The sequence below is a fragment of the Myxine glutinosa genome, chromosome 6 (genome assembly GCF_964187855.1).
Source record: "Myxine glutinosa chromosome 6, kmMyxGlut1.1, whole genome shotgun sequence".
Lineage (NCBI taxonomy): Eukaryota > Metazoa > Chordata > Myxini > Myxiniformes > Myxinidae > Myxine > Myxine glutinosa.
In genome coordinates, this window is record NC_136266.1 from 30,469,965 (window position 1) to 30,489,319 (window position 19,355).

A 19,355-nucleotide genomic window follows, 5' to 3' on the forward strand; every position below is an offset into this window, starting at 1 on the left:
CACCAGATTAGAAGTTAGTAGTTCGTTTATTTTTCAAGATATTGTGCTCACAAGGTTCAGACATATACGTATATGGTGGCGGCCATCTTGGATTTTGACGTGGCGACCCAATTTTCAATAGCGTTCTTCCTTATGCCGAGATACACCCACACACCAGATTAGAAGTTGGTACTTCGCTTATTTTTCAAGATATTCCACTCACTTGGTTCAGACATACATGGCGGCGGCCATCTTGGATTTTGACGTGGCGACCCAATTTTCAATAGCATTCTTCCTTATGCGTAGATACACCCACACACCAGATTAGAAGTTAGTAGTTCATTTATTTTTCAAGATATTCCGCTCACAAGGTTCAGACATACATGGCGGTGGCCATCTTGGCCTTTGACGTGGTGACCTAATTTTCAATAGGGTTCTTCCATATGCCTATTTGCACCCACACACCAAATTAGAATTCGGTCCTTCGCTTACGCATGCACGCACGCACACACAGACGGAGGGGAAAACCATAGTCCCCCTTTCGCTCCGCGGTGCGATGGGGGACAACAAGCGTTGCGCCTAGTCCCCCGTCGGTGAAGTGATGTGAGTTGACAAAGTGGAAGAAGCAGGAAACATGGAAGAGTCGATAATATTTGCGAGTGGGTTGGAGACACACCCACACACCAGATTAGAAGTTAGAAGTTCGTTTATTTTTCAAGATATTCCGCTCACAAGGTTCAGACATATATGGTGGCGGCCATCTTGGATTTTGACGTGGCGACCCAATTTTCAATAGCGTTCTTCCTTATGCCTAGATACAGTCGCGCACCAGATTAGAAGCGAGTAGTTGGTTTCTTTTTCAAGATATTCCGCTCAAGGTTCAGACATATATGGTGGCGGCCATCTTGGATTTTGACGTGGCGACCCAATTTTCAATAGCGTTCTTCCTTATGCCTAGATGCACCCACACACCAGATTAGAAGTTGGTACTTCGCTTATTTTTCAGGATATTCCGCTCAAAATGTTGACATACATGGCGGCGGCCATCTTGGATTTTGACTTGGCTACCCAATTTTCAATAGCGTTCTTCCTTATGTGTAGATACACCCACACCAGATTAGAAGTTAGTAGTTCGTTTATTTTTTAAGATATTTCGCTCACAAGGTTCAGACATATATGGCGGCGGCCATCTTGGATTTTGACGTGGCGACCCAATTTTCAATAGCGTTCTTCCTTATGCGTAGATACACCCACACACCGGATTAGAAGTTAGTAGTTCATTTATTTTTCAAGATATTCCGCTCACAAGGTTCAACGCACGCACGCACACACGGACGCACACACAGACGGAGGGGAAAACCATAGTCCTCCTTTCGCTCCGCGGTGCGACGGGGGACAAAAACTCAACTAGCTGGATCCGGATCTTCACCAAAATGGAGTCGATTCTTCCTCGTCACTCACACACCCAACCGGTCCACCTAGTTTCGTCCAAATCCGTTCACAACTTTTTGAGACATCCTGCTATGTATCGTTTTTGGCCCTATCCCCCAATGGAGAAGCCTGGTGTTGGCTTAGCAGTTAGGGTGCCAGCTTGGGATCCTAGGATCCTGGGTTCGAATCCCGGTCGATCGCTGAATTAACGCTAGGGGGGTTGACTCAGCCTGTCATCCTTCCGAGGTCGGCAAAATGAGTACCAGCTTGCTGGGATGAATGATCACGGTGTGTACCCCGGTTTAGAATAAGTACACCGTGTCCCTGCGCATCGTAAGAGCGTGACCAAGGGTTGGCGTCAGGAAGGGCATCCGGCCATAAAAACATTGCCTCAAACAGGGAACCATGATTGTAATGGGGCCCGCAAGGCTAACCCCCACTCTAACAGGGAGAATGGCCTTAAAACGATCATTCATATTATTCCCCAATGGAGAAGAATCAATTAAAAAATTATAGTAGCCGGATCCAAATCCGGATCTTCACCAAAATCTAATCATTTAGTCCTAGTCACATACGTGCTACATCTCTGCCAAATTTCGTCCGAATCCTTCCACAACTTTTTGAGATATTTTGTGCACAAACAAACAAACGGACAGACAAACAGACAGGGGTGAAAACATGACCTCCATCCACCTTTATTGGCGGAGGTAATTACAACTAAAAATGCATGCATCATTTTGTTGGCACCAAAGCTCTCGTCGTCGAATGGAGACGCAAGGCGGCTAGATTGGCAGAATTGCCTTTTCTTTGTATAGTTTTAAGTTTAACTGATCGGAGGAAAAAACCCACATAAATCAGTTTCATCTCCAGCATCGTGGGAGGGTGTCAATGATGTAACACTTGTATACCAACATGACTCTCAATGCCTCCACCACCGATGGTGGAATGGTGGATGGAGGTTATATCTTCACCCCTTTCTGTCTGTGAGCAGGATTTCTCACAAAGTTATGGATGGATTCGGCAAAAACCTGGTGGACACGTTGGGTGTCTATATATAGAACCACCTTTAGAGGCCATTTTTCCCCGCAAAGCGGGGGTTGGCCTTTTTCGGGAACCGTGGTTGTTGTTGTTTTTTGGTCCCCTTTTTGAAGCAATGTTTTACGGCCGGATGCCCTTCCTGACGCCAACCCTTTTGGCCGCCTTTAACGACAAACAGGGAATTACCAGTGAACTGATACTCAATTAGCCGACCTCGGAAGGATGACAGGCTGAGTCAACCCCCCTGGCGTTAATTCAGCGATCGACCGGGATTCGAACCCAGGATCCTAGGATCCTAAGCCGGCACCCTAGCCGCTAGCCCAACACCAGGGTGTCTGACGATGACTAATTGGTTAGACCTTGGTGAAGATCTGGATCCAGATACGAGAGCTTTTGAAGTGATTCTTCACGTTGTAGGGATAGGACCAAAAGTGATGTACAGTATGGCACGATATTTCAAAAAGTTGTGGACGTACGATGACAGAACTTGGTGGTTGAGTTGGGCAGGTGACAATAGCAAGCAGATTCGATTTTGGTTCAGGTCTGGATCCAAAACTAGCCTGGTGTTGGCTTAGCGGTGAGGGTGCCGGCTTGGGATCCTAGGATCCTGAGTTCGAATCCCGGTCGATCGCTGAATTAACACCAGGGGGGTTGACTCAGCCTGTCATCCTTCCGAGGTCGGCAAATTGAGTACCAGCTTGCTGGGATGAATGATCCCGGTGTGTACCCCGGTTTAGAATAGGTACACCATATCCCTGCTCATCGTAAGAGGTGACTAAGGGGTGGCGTCAGGAAGGGCATCCGGCCATAAAAAAAAACTGCCTCAAAAAGGGAACCATGAGGTCATGGGGCACTTTAGCAGGGAAAAATGGCCTCAAAACGATCATTCATTCATTTTCATTTTCATTCTGGATCCAAAACGCAAACTGTTCAGCCTGGCGGAGGTACACGCTTTACCGAGTGCTGTTCTGGCGTTTTTGACACGTTTTGTGGCGACATCGGTTACTGCGGTTTTCCTCGTGCCAGCAATAATGTGCTACAATACTCTTCAAATAAACATCAAGGGCACTGCAAGATTATAGCTTTGTTCAAATATTTGTACAAAACGCTGTGAAAATGGCCAGGTTTGCAGATTCCTGTTGCACAAGTTTTTCCTTTTCTTCTTTTTGTCAAAAATTCTCAAATTGTCCCAACTTCCTTTTTCAACAACATCTCTCCATTTTCAGTTTTGGCCCTGGATGACATCAGCAGCCACAGATTCAGCATTTTGTGGTACATTACTCATTAAAAGCAGTCATATTAAACCCAGATAACTTGAGAACCGCTTTATTTACAAATAATAAGTTGAACAGAAAATGCTGCAAAATGAAGGTCAGGACACCTTTTTCACCTTTTTTTTGTACAGCACGAGCTTTTCACCAGAGCAATAACTGTATAGTGAACATATAAGCAATCTGCAGCAATAAAGAGGTCTGTGTTATTCAAGTTTTTAATTAAAACATAAATCAATGCTCAAAAGAAAAGGCCTCGCAAATGATAAAAAGGCAATAGAATGCACACACCTCCTCCTGCTGGTGCAGCATGATGTGGGCCTTGAGGCTGGCGACACGAGAAAACGCCCGTCCACAGTCGGGGCAGGCGAGCCGGTCGATCTGGTGCGTTGCACGGTGGAGCTCCAGATTGTGCTCTATGTTGAACGTGGATGAGCATTGTTCGCAGCGGAACGGCTGCCGGCAGCACACAAACATTACGAGCGAAGAAAGTAAGGGGAAACGAGGCGAGTTGGTGTGGTGGAAACACTCTGCATGCCTCAGTCCTTCAGCAACTACACAATTACCCTCTGTCCGTATGATAGATCACATGATGAACCTACTGCAATTGTAAAACTTATCGATCGAGATACGTCAATCAGCAATCACGGTCAGGCTGAAGGTGAGTAGAGGGTGTGAAACGATGCTAGAAATTATCCTACATTGAAACACGAACCACATCAGGCATCCCAGGATAGACAAATGATAACATCATTACGAAGTCGTGAAAAAAAAGTAATGAAGCAAGCAAATGAATAACTACTACTGCGACTACTACGACTAGAGGGTGATGAAGTACAATGCAAACTATTCAAACTAGTTGAATGCTCTTTTCAATGCTTTGTGAGGGGTAAGCAGCTTCTGCTTTAAGCCCCCTCCTTCGATAAGATGGAGCAGAGGCCAACTTACCTTCGAGCCGTCCAGCCTGGGTTCGATTCCCAACCCGACTGTCAACCGTCGGATTGGTGCTTCGCGGGCGCTCTCGGATGGACATTAACGTTTGGTGTCCCGTCTGCCAACGTTAACAGGTGGTGATTGACTACCCCCATGGTATTATTAATGGAGGGGAGTCATTGCCGGCACCCTGACCAAATCACAAATTCCTGTCGGGTGCTCTGGTATTTTTCCGGTTACAATACCTGCTCTCTCGATGATTTGCAGCCTGCAGCTCCAAAACTATAAACGCATTCACGCACACGTGTTCACACGTCATGTGTGAGCAGCCTTCTTCGACTACAAAGGGCAAACCAACAATATCTCCACCTCCTCCTGATGCACAGACAACGAAGATACTCTAACCTTTAAAGCAATCCCCAAATTTCAACAACCAGGTGCTAAAAATGCGACTGATGAGGTTAAATCTATTTCGAAATTGAGAAATTAAGTCCATGGGGGCCATGTGGAGTTGAAATAATCTACTTCTAGGAAAAGTTGCATCAAATGCATCGAATGAAGGAACGCATCAAATACATGATACATAACCAGAAACCAGGCTCCGGCCATTTTTTCTAATACCCCACCAAACCCATCCCAAAAATCTCACTCTCCATTCGTTTCCACCTTTCTGCCGCACCCTGAACTACATTTCTCAAGCATTCATTCGTCAGCAACATCAAACGATCAATCTGACCTCTCATCATCTGCCTGGAAACAAAATTACTTCAATCCTAACCCAGTGCCTCCCTCATCGCCAGGCCGACATTACTCTGGAGCAAAACCAATCATTTCCTTTCACCTTGAGCCCAAATCTAGTTTTGCTGGAAACATCCAGGAATGGCAAGGTAGAGAGAAGGGGAGGTGGCTTTCTGGTATTGCACCCTCTTGCCCTTTCCATACTCTGCCCTTCTCTCCCACCCTCCAGGTTTCAACAGGGCATGTGGTCTGCCAGCAACACCTTTGGTGAAACTCTCAATATCCAGACTCACTGCTCACCTCCACTCATCCACTTCTCTTTTCTCTGACCTGTGGAACCAAGTTCCTCATTTCCTTCAATCTCATTCTTCCCTCCAGATTTTCAAGAAAGCTGTTCACCACCATTGCATAAATACCATCACCAATCCAAAACCATGATCTTTTCTACTCCCCCCACCCCCACCACCCATGTTAAATTCCCCAACCTCACCTCTTTCCAAGTTTCCAGTTCTTCCTCAGTGTTTGCCGCTGTATGCATCTTGTTCCCACACTGGATCTCCTCGAGCTGTCATTTTTCCCCGCATTCCTTACTTATCCAAATCTGCCTCTACCAAGTACCTCATTCCCTGCTTTTGGTGTCCCCATTCCCTCCCTACTGTTCCTTTTGATCTGTTACATCCTGATTCGTTCTGTGTGCTATCTCCTACAAGAGCCTCAAATCTGTATACAAAAAGCATATTTACATACGATTCCCTTTTTGAATACTAAGGCACTTCCATGGTATTTATAAATTAAAAAAAAAAAAAAAAAAAAAAAAAAACGACTCCCCAACCTAGCACCCCCTGCTCTGTCTGTGCTTGCTCGTGTTCTTTCTTTTTCTTTCTTTCTTTCTCTCTCCCTCCCTCTCTCTCTCTCTCTCTCCAAAATAATCCTGCAGGACGCACAAGATCTACCAGAAACCCTCTTCTGGTGAAACTGCCAAAATCAAGAATCTCTGCTCACCTTCACTCTTTCATTCCTCTTTTTTCCCCCCCATCTGGAACAAACTCCCACACTCTTCAATCAAACCCCTCCCTCCAGGTCTTCAAAACAGCTGTTCACCACCATCTCTTATCTTCGCCCATCCAAAACATCGATGTTTTCTACCCCCATTAATACACCCCAAATAACATCTATGTTGAACGTGGACGAGCCATGAATCCTTCAAATTTCTTTTTCTTTCCTGAAATTCCCTGTAGTGTCCATCTGGTTTATCCCATGTACCCCCACCCCAGCGCACGCTCTTTCTTTCTTTCTCTCTTTTTCTTTCTCTCTCTCTTTTTCTTTCTCTCTCTTTGTCTCTCTCTTTTTGTCTCTCTTTTTGTCTCTCTCTTTTTGTCTCTCTCTTTTTCTTTCTCTCTCTCTTTTTCTCTCTCTCTTTTTCTCTCTCTCTCTCTTTTTCTCTCTCTCTCTGATCTCCTGTTCCCAACTATTGTTGTGCTTTCCTCTCCTGCCCCTCACCTTGTCTCCTGCTCCATTTATGATATGTGCTATGTGTTAGTTCTCATACCAACCTCGACCAAGTGCACAAAAAAGCCATCAAGACAAAGCAATGCGATCTAACACATAGGGATGAGCATTTTCATGGAAATATCTGTCATCCCCCAAAAAAAACTATTTTCATCATGAACACTTGACAAGAGTGGGCCTGTTTCGCATTACGCTAAAAGAGTAAGCAAGGGAAAGAAAGTGTGATGCACGTGGTCAACTCATTGTGGTGGGGATATAAAATCACCCCTTTTCATGTAGAAAATATGCAAACAGCCTTTCAGACAACTTTGAACAAGTTCAACACAACACGAGATTGGAAGACACACAAGATGGTTGTCAGCATGCTATATAGAGGGCTTATGTTGGCTGCACACTATAGCCAGAAGCATGGGTTGTGGATCAAGCATCATCCTACAAGTCGAGCCAAAGACAACCCTCGTTCTCCCTCATCAAGGGCAAGTAAGCCTGGCGCTGCCTTAACGGTAAAGATCGCAGGGTCTCGAGTTTGAGCCCTTGTCTTGGCTTTAAATAACACCAGGTGGGTTGACTCAGCCTGTCATCCTTCCGAGGTCAGCAAAATGAGTACCGGCTTCCTGGGAACAAGGGGGCACTGCATCAGTGGCACTGCCACGCTCACAGCAATAATGCAATAAGCAGCCACAGGCCGCCTGGGAAATGATGACCAAGAGCAATTGACGACTCACAAAACTTATTTCACAACTAAAAGCACAATTTGACAAAAGCTTCGTCCTTTAAGACACACCAATGTCTGTGCTAAACATCTGTAACAGACTTCATGGTACTCACCTGCTTGGTTTTTAGACCACTGAGCACACCGTTGACGATTGCAAAGCACAGGCAGGTAAGAAAGACACTATGTAAAGTTATTAGTTGCGGATTCAGAACACGATGTCTGATTAAATTTTGTTTTTCACAAGTCACGTTTTAACTCGGACTTCAGATGTGGCAGAACACCGCACCTGAGCACAAGGATCATAATTGTGCAGAATGCCCTACATGAATGCGGCCTCAAGCGGCTGGATCACCACAATGCCACCACAGTTGGATCGCACCACTCTCATCCGGCCTAAACCTGTGCCCGAGTGACTATATATATTATGTTTTGACATTTGAAGTCTGCAAAGAATGTAGGGACAATGACAGAGATCAGGAGAAGTGGTGGAAGTATTGGTCAGAAGAAGAGTGGCCATATGTTGTGTGCAGGAGACGAGATGGAAGGGAAGTGGTGTGAGAATGGTGAAGGGTAGGCAGGGACAGAAATACAAGTTTGTGTGGCAAGGGTGCCCGAAGGGCGTGAATGGTGTTGGTGTCCTGTTTTCTGAGGAGTTTGTAGACAGTGTGGTGAGTGTGACTAGAGTGAGTGATAGGTTGATGATGGTGAAAATGATGATTGTAAAGCTCTTGGTGAACGTCATCTCGGGATATGCTCCGCAGGTTGGTCGAAGCGATGAAGAGAAGGACAAGTTCTGGTGTGCGATAGAGAAGCTGATGGAAAACGAGAAGGATGAGGAAGTTGTTGTGGTAGGAAGAGACCTAAATGGACATGGGGGAAGGAGTATGGATGGTTTTGAGGGAGTTCATGGGGGTTACGGATATGGTGTGAGAAATGTAGAAGGTGCAATGATTTTGGAGTTTGCTGATGGAGCTGGTTTGTTGATTTGTAATACTCAGTTCCAGAAAGAGGATAATAAGCTTGTTACATACACGTCAGGTGGGTCGACGACAACCGTTGACTACCTGATGGTGTGTAGGCGAGAAAGGGGGCACCTCCGTGACACAAAGGTGATCCCGGGGGAGCGGGCTGTTTCACAGCACCACTGGGTTGTCTGCGACATAAGGGTGAAATGTGCGAGAAGAGCTCGGTGGGTGAAGTACCAACCGAGAATGAAGGTGTGGAGGTTGAAAGAGGTGACAGTGAGGGAGGCATTAAAAGAGAGGCTGAGTATGGTAGATGATGATGTGGTTGAGCTTGAAAGTGGTTGGATGTCAATGAAGGATAGTCTGTTGGGAGCCGTTCGTGAGGTATGTGGATGGACAAAAGGACCACCGAGGCACTCGGAAGCATGGTGGTGGGATGACGAAGTTGGAAAGAGGATCGACGAGAAGAGGAAGAAGTTCAAGGAGTGGCATAAGGTGAAAGGTACGGGAGCAGAAAAGGCAGAGCATGAAAGTTATAAGGCAGCCAAGAAGGCTGCAAAGAAAGAGGAAGCAAAGGAGCAAGAGGACCACCTTTAGAGGCCATTTTTCCCCGCAAGCGGGGGTTGGCCTTTTTCGGGGACCGTGGCTGTTGTTGTTTTTTTGGTCCCCTTTTTGAAGCAATGTTTTACGGCCGGATGCCCTTCCTGCCGCCAACCCTTTTTGTCGCCTTTTTACGACAAACAGGGAATTACCAGTGAACTGGTACTCAATTTGCCGACCTTGGAAGGATGACAGGCTGAGTCAACCCCCCTGGCGTTAATTCAGCGATCGACCGGGATTCGAACCCAGGATCCTAGGATCCTAAGCTGGCACCCTAGCCGCTAGCCCAACACCAGGCAACGGAGCAGGAGGAAGATAGGAAAATGTTTGGAGAACGCTTGGATTCGGAAGAGGGTCAGAGAGTGGTATTCAGGATTGCAAAGCAGATAGCGAAAGAGAGGAGCAATGTGATGGGCGTGAGTTGGAGGATGAAGGATGAAGTGGATGAAGTGGGACAAATCGTTGTCGACCCAGATCGAATTAAAGGAAGATGGAAGAGATGTATGGAAATGCTGTTGAATGCAGAGAATGAACGGGATGGCAAAATAGAGAGCAACCCAGTTTTCAGACCGGCAGAGAAGATAACTGGGAAGGAAGTTGAGGAAGCGATAAAAGAACAAAGAATAAAAAAGCGGGAGGGCCGATGTGAGTTGTGGGAGATATGTTGAAGGCAGAGGGAAGTTGGGGTGTGAAGAGAAAAAACATTTTGCTACCTCGGAGACATGCTGAATGGAGAAGGTGGATCAGACTCCGCAACGGTTGCTCGGGTGAGATGTGCATGGAAGAAGTTTCGGGAACTGAGTGGCGTGCTGACGAGGAGGGGAGTGTCGTTGAAGCAGAAGGGAAAGGTGTATGCTGCATGTGTGAGAAGTGTTATGATTTATGGGAGCGAGACATGGGTAATGAACGTAGAGCCGCAACGAAGGCTGGAAAGGGTGGAAATGCGAATGGTTCAGTGGATGTGTGGAGTATCGTTGAGAGAGAGGAAGACAAATGATGAATTGCGAAAGATGATGGGAATAGAGCCTGTGATGGATGCTGTGAAGAGGAACACGTTGAGATGGTTTGGTCATGTGTTGAGGAAGGATGAAAGTGACTGGTTGAGAAGAGTGATGGAAATGAATGTAGCAGGAAGTAGAGGATGGGGAAGACCGAGAAATTCTTGGCTAAAGGTGGTGGAAGAAGAAATGCGGGCAAGGGGGTTAACAAGGAGAGATGCAGAAAATAGGGCAAAATGGAGAAGATTGTCATGGGGACCGCAAGGCTAACCCCCGCTCTAGCAGGGAAAATGGCCTTAAAATGCCTGTTGTTGTTGTTTTGTATTTAGTCACACCTGCATAGCCACAGATTCACAAATAAGGAAGTGACTGAAGCAACTGCGGCACAGTTAAAGGAGCAATATGGAAACTTAAATACTACTGCCATAAACACTTTGAGGGACAAATGAAGTCATGGACTGGATATATAAATAAAAGATTCGGCACATCCAAGACCATTACATCACCCTTAGAGAATGCGCTCAACAGTCCTCAGATAGATGAGTCACAAAGTGGAATAAAAAAAACAACAAGCAAACTACAAAAAGGTGCAATTTCTATCTCCATTAAACTTGTGTTGTTTGGACACTGTACATAAAGTTCACTGTTACGTGACAGAGCCGGATCACATGACCTGTACTTGAGGCCTTTCTAACAAATAAATGGAACTCGGGGTTGCAGGACAGCTTCGACATGTGCAAACTTGCCCATGAGCCGTCTCACTTGGGTTTTGCCAGCCCAGGTATATATGTCAACCTGGCGTTTTGAAGACCAGGCAAATCATCGATGTGTGTGCCGTTGGTGGACCTTCCAACTTTGGTTGGTGGACGTTTACATATCTCATTGCGTCCTTAGTGTAGAGTAGGTGAGCAGTTGCCAGGACCCTGAACAAAGTTCAAATTCCTGCTGCAACCTACAAGGGGAACTGTATGAGCAGCACATCTCTCCCCCACCCCCCACCCCTCCCCTCCCCTCCAATCCAATCCCCCAGCAAATGATGCTGCATACAAAAAGAAGAAAAATGGAACTCTAACCTATAACGGGGAGTGGGGGGGAGGAGTGGGGGAGGAGGAGGGCGGGGGGGAGAAGAACTCTGCAATGGCTCATCTGGCATTGGCTTCTTACTCCAGTAGAGCACCATTCCACAATGCTGGCAAATGCTCTCAAAGGAATGGTGCCACATCATACCTCACAAATTAGGTGTGTTCACACCTTACAGACAGGAACATCACTGCAACTTGCATTTAGTCAATCCTGTAATCATAATCATACCTATTGTGTTTGTCTGTGGAAAACGTGACTTCAGTGAATATGTTGTTGGACCTCAAGATGCTAAAGCTTTAGGAAGCCGTGAAATGTATCTCAAATCGATCAATCATCACCAACATTTGTACAAACCTTGTCATTCTCCTGGTGCTGACGCAGGTGTCGCTGGAGCTGGCTGTGCTTGGTGAACACCTGCGTGCATACGTCACACACCAGGTGTGCTTTGCCCATCACGTCCGCAGTCCTGTCCACCTGCTCCACACCCAAACACACAGTCCCTACGGGGACAGCCGTGATCCAACAAGGTCGGATGAAACGACCGTACGGGTACTTTAATCTACCAAATCAATGTATGGCACCGCCACATCCACACAAACACCAACGGCAGGTAAACATATCTTTATTAACCTCACAGTACAGAAAATACTTTTTATACAAAAACAAAACACAATTGATCAATAAATGGATGTCCAATCAGCACATTTGTCTACAAGTACAAGTCATGACTGATGACAAAATGTGAAGGTTCAAGTCACGTGTTATCCAAATTAATATACAACAGCTTATTCGACTAGAAATTAAATACAAAAAGTTGAGAATAAATAATAATAGCAATTATTTTAAAAAAACATTGTAAATCATGACGAACGAAAGAATATATATACTCTATCCTTGTGGGTGACAGGAAAGGGATCACAGGACTTATGGGCCGGCCCAAACTTCCATGCCGCACGAAACGATCCACGTATGAAGCAAAAGGCAAACGACGAGATTGTTGAAGGATTTCACTACAGGTAGTTACGAGTACGTTATGCTCGACTTCCACGAACTAAAAAGTATCCCCGCCACGAATCTCGGGACTTTAATCATCTAGGCGGTGTATAAGAAGCGTCGGGTGGTTCATCAACATTTCTACGTAAAGGGCCTCAAACGCCCCGAGGCCAAAAGACGGTGGAATCGAAAGCCATCGTCCCACAGCCATAAACAGTAAAAGAAAGTGTCAAAAACCGCGTCGCTCAAATCCCTCAACGAACACATTCCCGACCGCGAACAGGTTTCGTAAGCCTTAAAACGGAAGAAAAGCCGAACACCACAACCCAGGCGCCGCCATGTCGGCTTCGCATATCATTCCGCACACAATGGGGACTATACACCTACAGTGAAGCACTTTTAACAGATTTGGAAGCGTTCGTCACCCACCTTAACTGTCATTATCTGGCCTAAAGTGTAGCAGGGAATTTTTTTCGTCTGCTCACCTCCAGTGTCGGCCTCCTGAGTGTGGTGCTTAGGTGGTCTTCCCCGGGGCATCTCTCTCCGCGGTCTGAGGCGAAACAAAATGGCGGTAAACAGGACGCCTAAATATCCTTTCTGCGCATGCGCTGGTGATGGCGTTGTCAATGTGTGCGAAAAGACTGCATATACAGCCTCTTCCAAAAGAAAGGGATAACTAAGGATCATTCTGCAGAAGAGAGCTCAAAAACGAGCCTTTGCATCGGGGAGTACGCAGTCCTGTAAAATACCGTCGATGGGAGTCGATTCGTCCATTTCCGTCCTACATTCGGTGCTTCCATGTGTCATTACTCATTACACATCAATACCTGTCTGCACATTCTCAACGTAAAAAAATAATCTTCACACTTCGAGTTTCTGTGAATAAACATTGAGGGAAAGTGGATTTTTATAATTGTTTTATTTTTAATGATGCATTCCTTAAACAACAACAACAAGCAATTTTACAAGTTCGTTTTGTTCCATCTCTGCGTTTCCTTAAAGACAAAGAGCTTCAACACAGGTGGAGGCCATTCAACCCATAAAGCCTGCACGATGACTGCTTCTTTGTGCCCTCTCCTTTTTAAATACCGAGCGTCACGCAAAAAAAGCAGCACGTACAACTTTTAACACACGTACCTGTTTTAACACATGTACTCGTTTTCACTCATGTACCCGTTTTCACCCACGTACCAGTTTTAACACAGGTACCAGTTTTAATGGACGCGCCAATTTTAACGCACGCAACAGTTTTCACCCACGTACCAGTTTAACACATGTACCCGTTTTCACCCACGTACCAGTTTTAACACAGGTACCAGTTTTAATGGACGCGCCCATTTTAACGCACGCAACAGTTTTCACCCACGTACCAGTTTAACACATGTACCCGTTTTCACTCATGTACCCGTTTTCACCCACGTACCAGTTTTAACGGACGCGCCCATTTTAACGCATGTAACAGTTTTCACCCACGTACCAGTTTTAACGGACGCACCCATTTTAACGCACGCACCAGTTTTAACGCACGTACCAGTTTTAACGCACGTACCAGTTTGAACGCACGTACCAGTTTCAACGCACGTACCAGTTTTAACGCACGTACCAGTTTTAACGCACGCACCAGTTTTAACGCACGTACCAGTTTTAACGCACGTACCAGTTTTAACGCACGTACCAGTTTTAACGCACGTACCAGTTTTAACGCACGTACCAGTTTCAACGCACGTACCAGTTTCAACGCACGTACCAGTTTCAACGCACGAACCAGTTTTAACGCACGCACCAGTTTCAACGCACGTACCAGTTTTAACGCACGCACCAGTTTAACGCACGTACCAGTTTTAACGCACGTACCAGTTTTAACGCACGCACCAGTTTTAACGCACGTACCAGTTTTAACGCACGTACCAGTTTTAACGCACGTACCAGTTTTAACACATGTACTCGTTTTCACCCACGTACCAGTTTTAACACAGGTACCAGTTTTAATGGACGCGCCAATTTTAACGCACGCAACAGTTTTCACCCACGTACCAGTTTAACACATGTACCCGTTTTCACCCACGTACCAGTTTTAACACAGGTACCAGTTTTAATGGACGCGCCCATTTTAACGCACGCAACAGTTTTCACCCACGTACCAGTTTAACACATGTACCCGTTTTCACTCATGTACCCGTTTTCACCCACGTACCAGTTTTAACGGACGCGCCCATTTTAACGCATGTAACAGTTTTCACCCACGTACCAGTTTTAACGGACGCACCCATTTTAACGCACGCACCAGTTTTCACCCACGTACCAGTTTTAACGCAAACACCGGTTTTAACGCATGTACCAGTTTTAACGCACGTACCAGTTTCAATGCACGTACCCGTTTTAACGCACGTACCAGTTTCAACGCACGTACCAGTTTTAACGCACGTACCAGTTTTAACGCACGCACCAGTTTTAATGGACGCGCCAATTTTAACGCACGCAACAGTTTTCACCCACGTACCAGTTTAACACATGTACCCGTTTTCACCCACGTACCAGTTTTAACACAGGTACCAGTTTTAATGGACGCGCCCATTTTAACGCACGCAACAGTTTTCACCCACGTACCAGTTTAACACATGTACCCGTTTTCACTCATGTACCCGTTTTCACCCACGTACCAGTTTTAACGGACGCGCCCATTTTAACGCATGTAACAGTTTTCACCCACGTACCAGTTTTAACGGACGCACCCATTTTAACGCACGCACCAGTTTTCACCCACGTACCAGTTTTAACGCAAACACCGGTTTTAACGCACGTACCAGTTTGAACGCACGTACCAGTTTGAATGCACGTACCCGTTTTAACGCACGTACCAGTTTCAACGCACGTACCAGTTTTAACGCACGTACCAGTTTTCACCCACGTACCAGTTTTAACGCAAACACCGGTTTTAACGCACGTACCAGTTTTAACGCACGTACCAGTTTCAATGCACGTACCCGTTTTAACGCACGTACCAGTTTCAATGCACGTACCAGTTTTAACGCACGCACCAGTTTTAACGCACGTACCAGTTTTAACGCACGTACCAGTTTTAACGCACGTACCAGTTTTAACGCACGCACCAGTTTTAACGCACGTACCAGTTTTAACGCACGTACCAGTTTTAACGCACGTACCAGTTTTAACGCACGCACCAGTTTTAACGCACGTACCAGTTTTAACGCACCTACCAGTTTTAACGCACGTACCAATTTTAACGCACGCACCAGTTTTAACGCACGTACCAGTTTTAACGCACGCACCAGTTTTAACGCCTTTGATTCGAACCGCCGACCTCCCAGACTTAAGCAAGGATGCTCTAACCAAATCTGCTTCGATTTTCATCCTCAAATTACTTCTGCTTAATACCTGTGCGTGCTCGCGCGAGACCACGCTGTTTCAATTTATGAAAGTGATTGACTTTACCTGTACCTTGATCCAGCAAATTCAAAGAAGAAATTTCTGGCGAACTTTGCATTTGAGTGAATAATAAATACTGTGAATAGAAATACGTTTTGTTACATTCTAAAACTTCACGGCAGTGTAATTTATAACAAACTGGAAATAGAAATGAAACGTGTTTATATTTGTTACAAAGATGTAACAAAATGCATGGAAAGCACAATTTCACCAAATAAAACGGTATTTGTGATAATATGCAAACTTTGAAAAGAAAAGGTACTCTCAGCTGCTCTGCACCTGTAACTATGTACTTACTGTACAGGTTTAAATTATAATACACATGCATATTAATTAATTGATTGCAGTGTAATTTATAATTGTCATATATATGTATTATGTAGGCCTATATTTATTTATTTACACATACATAAAGAGGGATTTCAGTACCCATGTTGCAGTTCGTGGTCGATAATCTGATAGCGCGCGCACACACACACACACACACACACACACACACACACACACACACACACACATACACGCGTATACAAACACACACACACACACGTATACAAACACACACACACACACATCTCGTTTTTTCATTTCTGTTCCTCACAATTCTGTCTCTCTTCTTATTCACACACACACACACACACACACACACACACACACACACACACACACACACACACACACACACACACATCTCGTTTTTTCATTTCTGTTCCTCACAATTCTGTCTCTCTTCTTATTCACAAACACACACACACACATACACACACACACACACACACACACACACACACACACACACACACACACACACACACACACACACACACACACATCCACACACACACACACATAAATATATATGCACATAAATACACATATACACATATATACATGCACACAAACACACACACACACACACACACACACACATACACACACACACACACACACACACACACAGACGCACACATCTCGTTTATTCATTTCTGTTCCTCACAATTCTGTCTCTCTTCTTATTCACAAACACACACACACACACACACACACACACACACACACACACACACACACACACACACACACACACACACACACACACACACACATCCACACACACACACACAAATATATATGCACATAAATACACATATACACATATATACATGCACACAAACACACACACACACACACATACACACACACACACACACACACACACACACACACACACACACACACACACACACACACACACACACTCACGTGACGTCAGAGGATAACGTATCGCGAAGTTATAGTCAAATCACCTGAACCTTAGCTCCGTCCTGATTGGTGTAAACAGGTAACGATGTGCTGGAATCGGTGACAGATCCCCAAAGGTGATGTGCAATATGGGCCGAGGAGGCGAATATCTGTTAATTGTGCAAGACCTGCGGCGCCAGACAGGCCATGTAAATAAAATCAGCAAATTACCTTCACAAATTACAAATACCGAATTAATCCGGGACACTTACTACCCGTGTTGAATTATACTTTAATTTGTCTACGCACGAATTACCGTGCTTTAAACGATCCCAAGATTGCGATCCCAAGGGTACTTAACATGCAACGGACACATTACATGCGAATTCAAAGGTGGGCATCGTAACGGCAATTAGCACGATCGCCAGGTCGGAGTGAACACTTGTAACGTACTGGGTGAGTGTTTCATTCTTGGGTTTTACAAACACACACAGTATTCGCTTTCACTTGCACCGTCCAATCACAGGGCCTCGCGCGCCCAGGTGCGGTTTCAACGTTCCAACGACCTCCCCTCCCGCTCCCTCACCTTCCATACCCGAAACCTCCAAACGACTTATAGTACTATAGTATACTATAGGCCGATAATATGATGTATTGGTGTAAGTGTAATCGCTCCCCACCACCTATTCCATCTGTGGAAGGGTAACCGTCCAGCGCTCCACTTCACGTAATCCAGAAATAAACACACCTTGACCTTTACCTGTATGGAAGCACGGGATGGTATCATCCTACTGTCGATTCTTCCGTTCTTTGTGTAATTGATGTTTCACTTTAAATACCATATATGGTCATGTTGGTGACAGACGTGATGGCGGTTGCAGAAAAGACCTTCACTACTTTTAGACCCGACTACATGTTGTGTGAGACTATTCCGATGTGAGTGTTAATTAAAGGCCTTCACTACTGTTGGACCCGACTACATGTTGTGGGAGACGATTCCGATGTGAGTGTTAATTAAAGGCCTTCACGACTGTTAGACCCGACTACATGTTGTGTGAGACTATTCCGATGTGAGTGTTAATTAAAGGCCTTCACGACTGTTAGACCCGACTACATGTTGTGTGAGACTATTCCGATGTGAGTGTTAATTAAAGGCCTTCACGACTGTTAGACCCGACTACATGTTGTGTGAGACTATTCCGATGTGAGTGTTAATTAAAGGCCTTCACGACTGTTAGACCCGACTACATGTTGTGTGAGACTATTCCGATGTGAGTGTTAATTAAAGGCCTTCACGACTGTTAGACCCGACTACATGTTGTGGGAGACTATTCCGATGTGTTAATTAAAGGCCTTCACGACTGTTAGACCCGACTACATGTTGTGGGAGACTATTCCGATGTGAGTGTTAATTAAAGGCCTTCACTACTTTTAGACCCGACTACATGTTGTGTGAGACTATTCCGATGTGAGTGTTAATTAAAGACCTTCACTACTGTTAGACCCGACTACATGTTGTGTGAGACTATTCCGATGTGAGTGTTAATTAAAGGCCTTCACTACTTTTAGACCCGACTACATGTTGTGTGAGACTATTCCGATGTGAGTGTTAATTAAAGACCTTCACTACTGTTAGACCCGACTACATGTGTGAGACTATTCCGATGTGAGTGTTAATTAAAGGCCTTCACGACTGTTAGACCCGACTACATGTTGTGTGAGACTATTCCGATGTGAGTGTTAATTAAAGGCTTTCACTACTGTTGGACCCGACTACATGTTGTGTGAGACTATTCCGATGTGAGTGTTAATTAAAGGCCTTCACTACTTTTAGACCCGACTACATGTTGTGTGAGACTATTCCAATGTGAGTGTTAATTAAAGGCCTTCACGACTGTGAGACCCGACTACATGTTGTGTGAGACTATTCCGATGTGAGTGTTAATTAAAGGCCTTCACGACTGTTAGACCCGACTACATGTTGTGTGAGACTATTCCGATGTGAGTGTTAATTAAAGGCTTTCACTACTGTTGGACCCGACTACATGTTGTGGGAGACCGTTCCGATGTGAGTGTTAATTAAAGGCCTTCACTACTTTTAGACCCGACTACATGTTGTGGGAGACTATTCCGATGTGAGTGTTAATTAAAGGCCTTCACTACTTTTAGACCCGACTACATGTTGTGTGAGACTATTCCGATGTGAGTGTTAATTAAAGGCCTTCACTAATGTTGGACCCGACTACATGTTGTGGGAGACTATTCCGATGCGAGTGTTAATTAAAGACCTTCACGACTGTTAGACCCGACTACATGTTGTGGGAGACTATTCCGATGTGAGTGTTAATTAAAGGCCTTCACTACTGTTAGACCCGACTACATGTTGTGGGAGACTATTCCGATGCGAATGTTA

At 45.2% G+C, this 19,355-nt stretch overlaps 1 protein-coding gene across 4 annotated transcripts in view; it reads right to left on the reverse strand.

The window, feature by feature from the left end:
• Positions 1-12,832, reverse strand: part of ZNF236 (zinc finger protein 236) — a 190,086-nt gene extending 177,254 nt beyond the window's left edge. For all 4 annotated transcript variants that reach the window (XR_010984920.2, XM_068119805.2, XM_068119804.2 and 1 more), the window contains exons 1-3: positions 12,739-12,832; positions 11,615-11,760; positions 4,011-4,175 (exon numbers count right to left, since the gene is read on the reverse strand). Coding sequence is in view for 3 of the 4 variants with exons in the window: in XM_068119805.2 (XP_067975906.2) it covers positions 4,011-4,175; positions 11,615-11,760; positions 12,739-12,790 (363 nt within the window). In the remaining variant the exon portion in view is untranslated. The remainder of the gene's footprint in view (positions 1-4,010; positions 4,176-11,614; positions 11,761-12,738) is intronic.
• Positions 12,833-19,355: the final 6,523 nt, after the last annotated feature.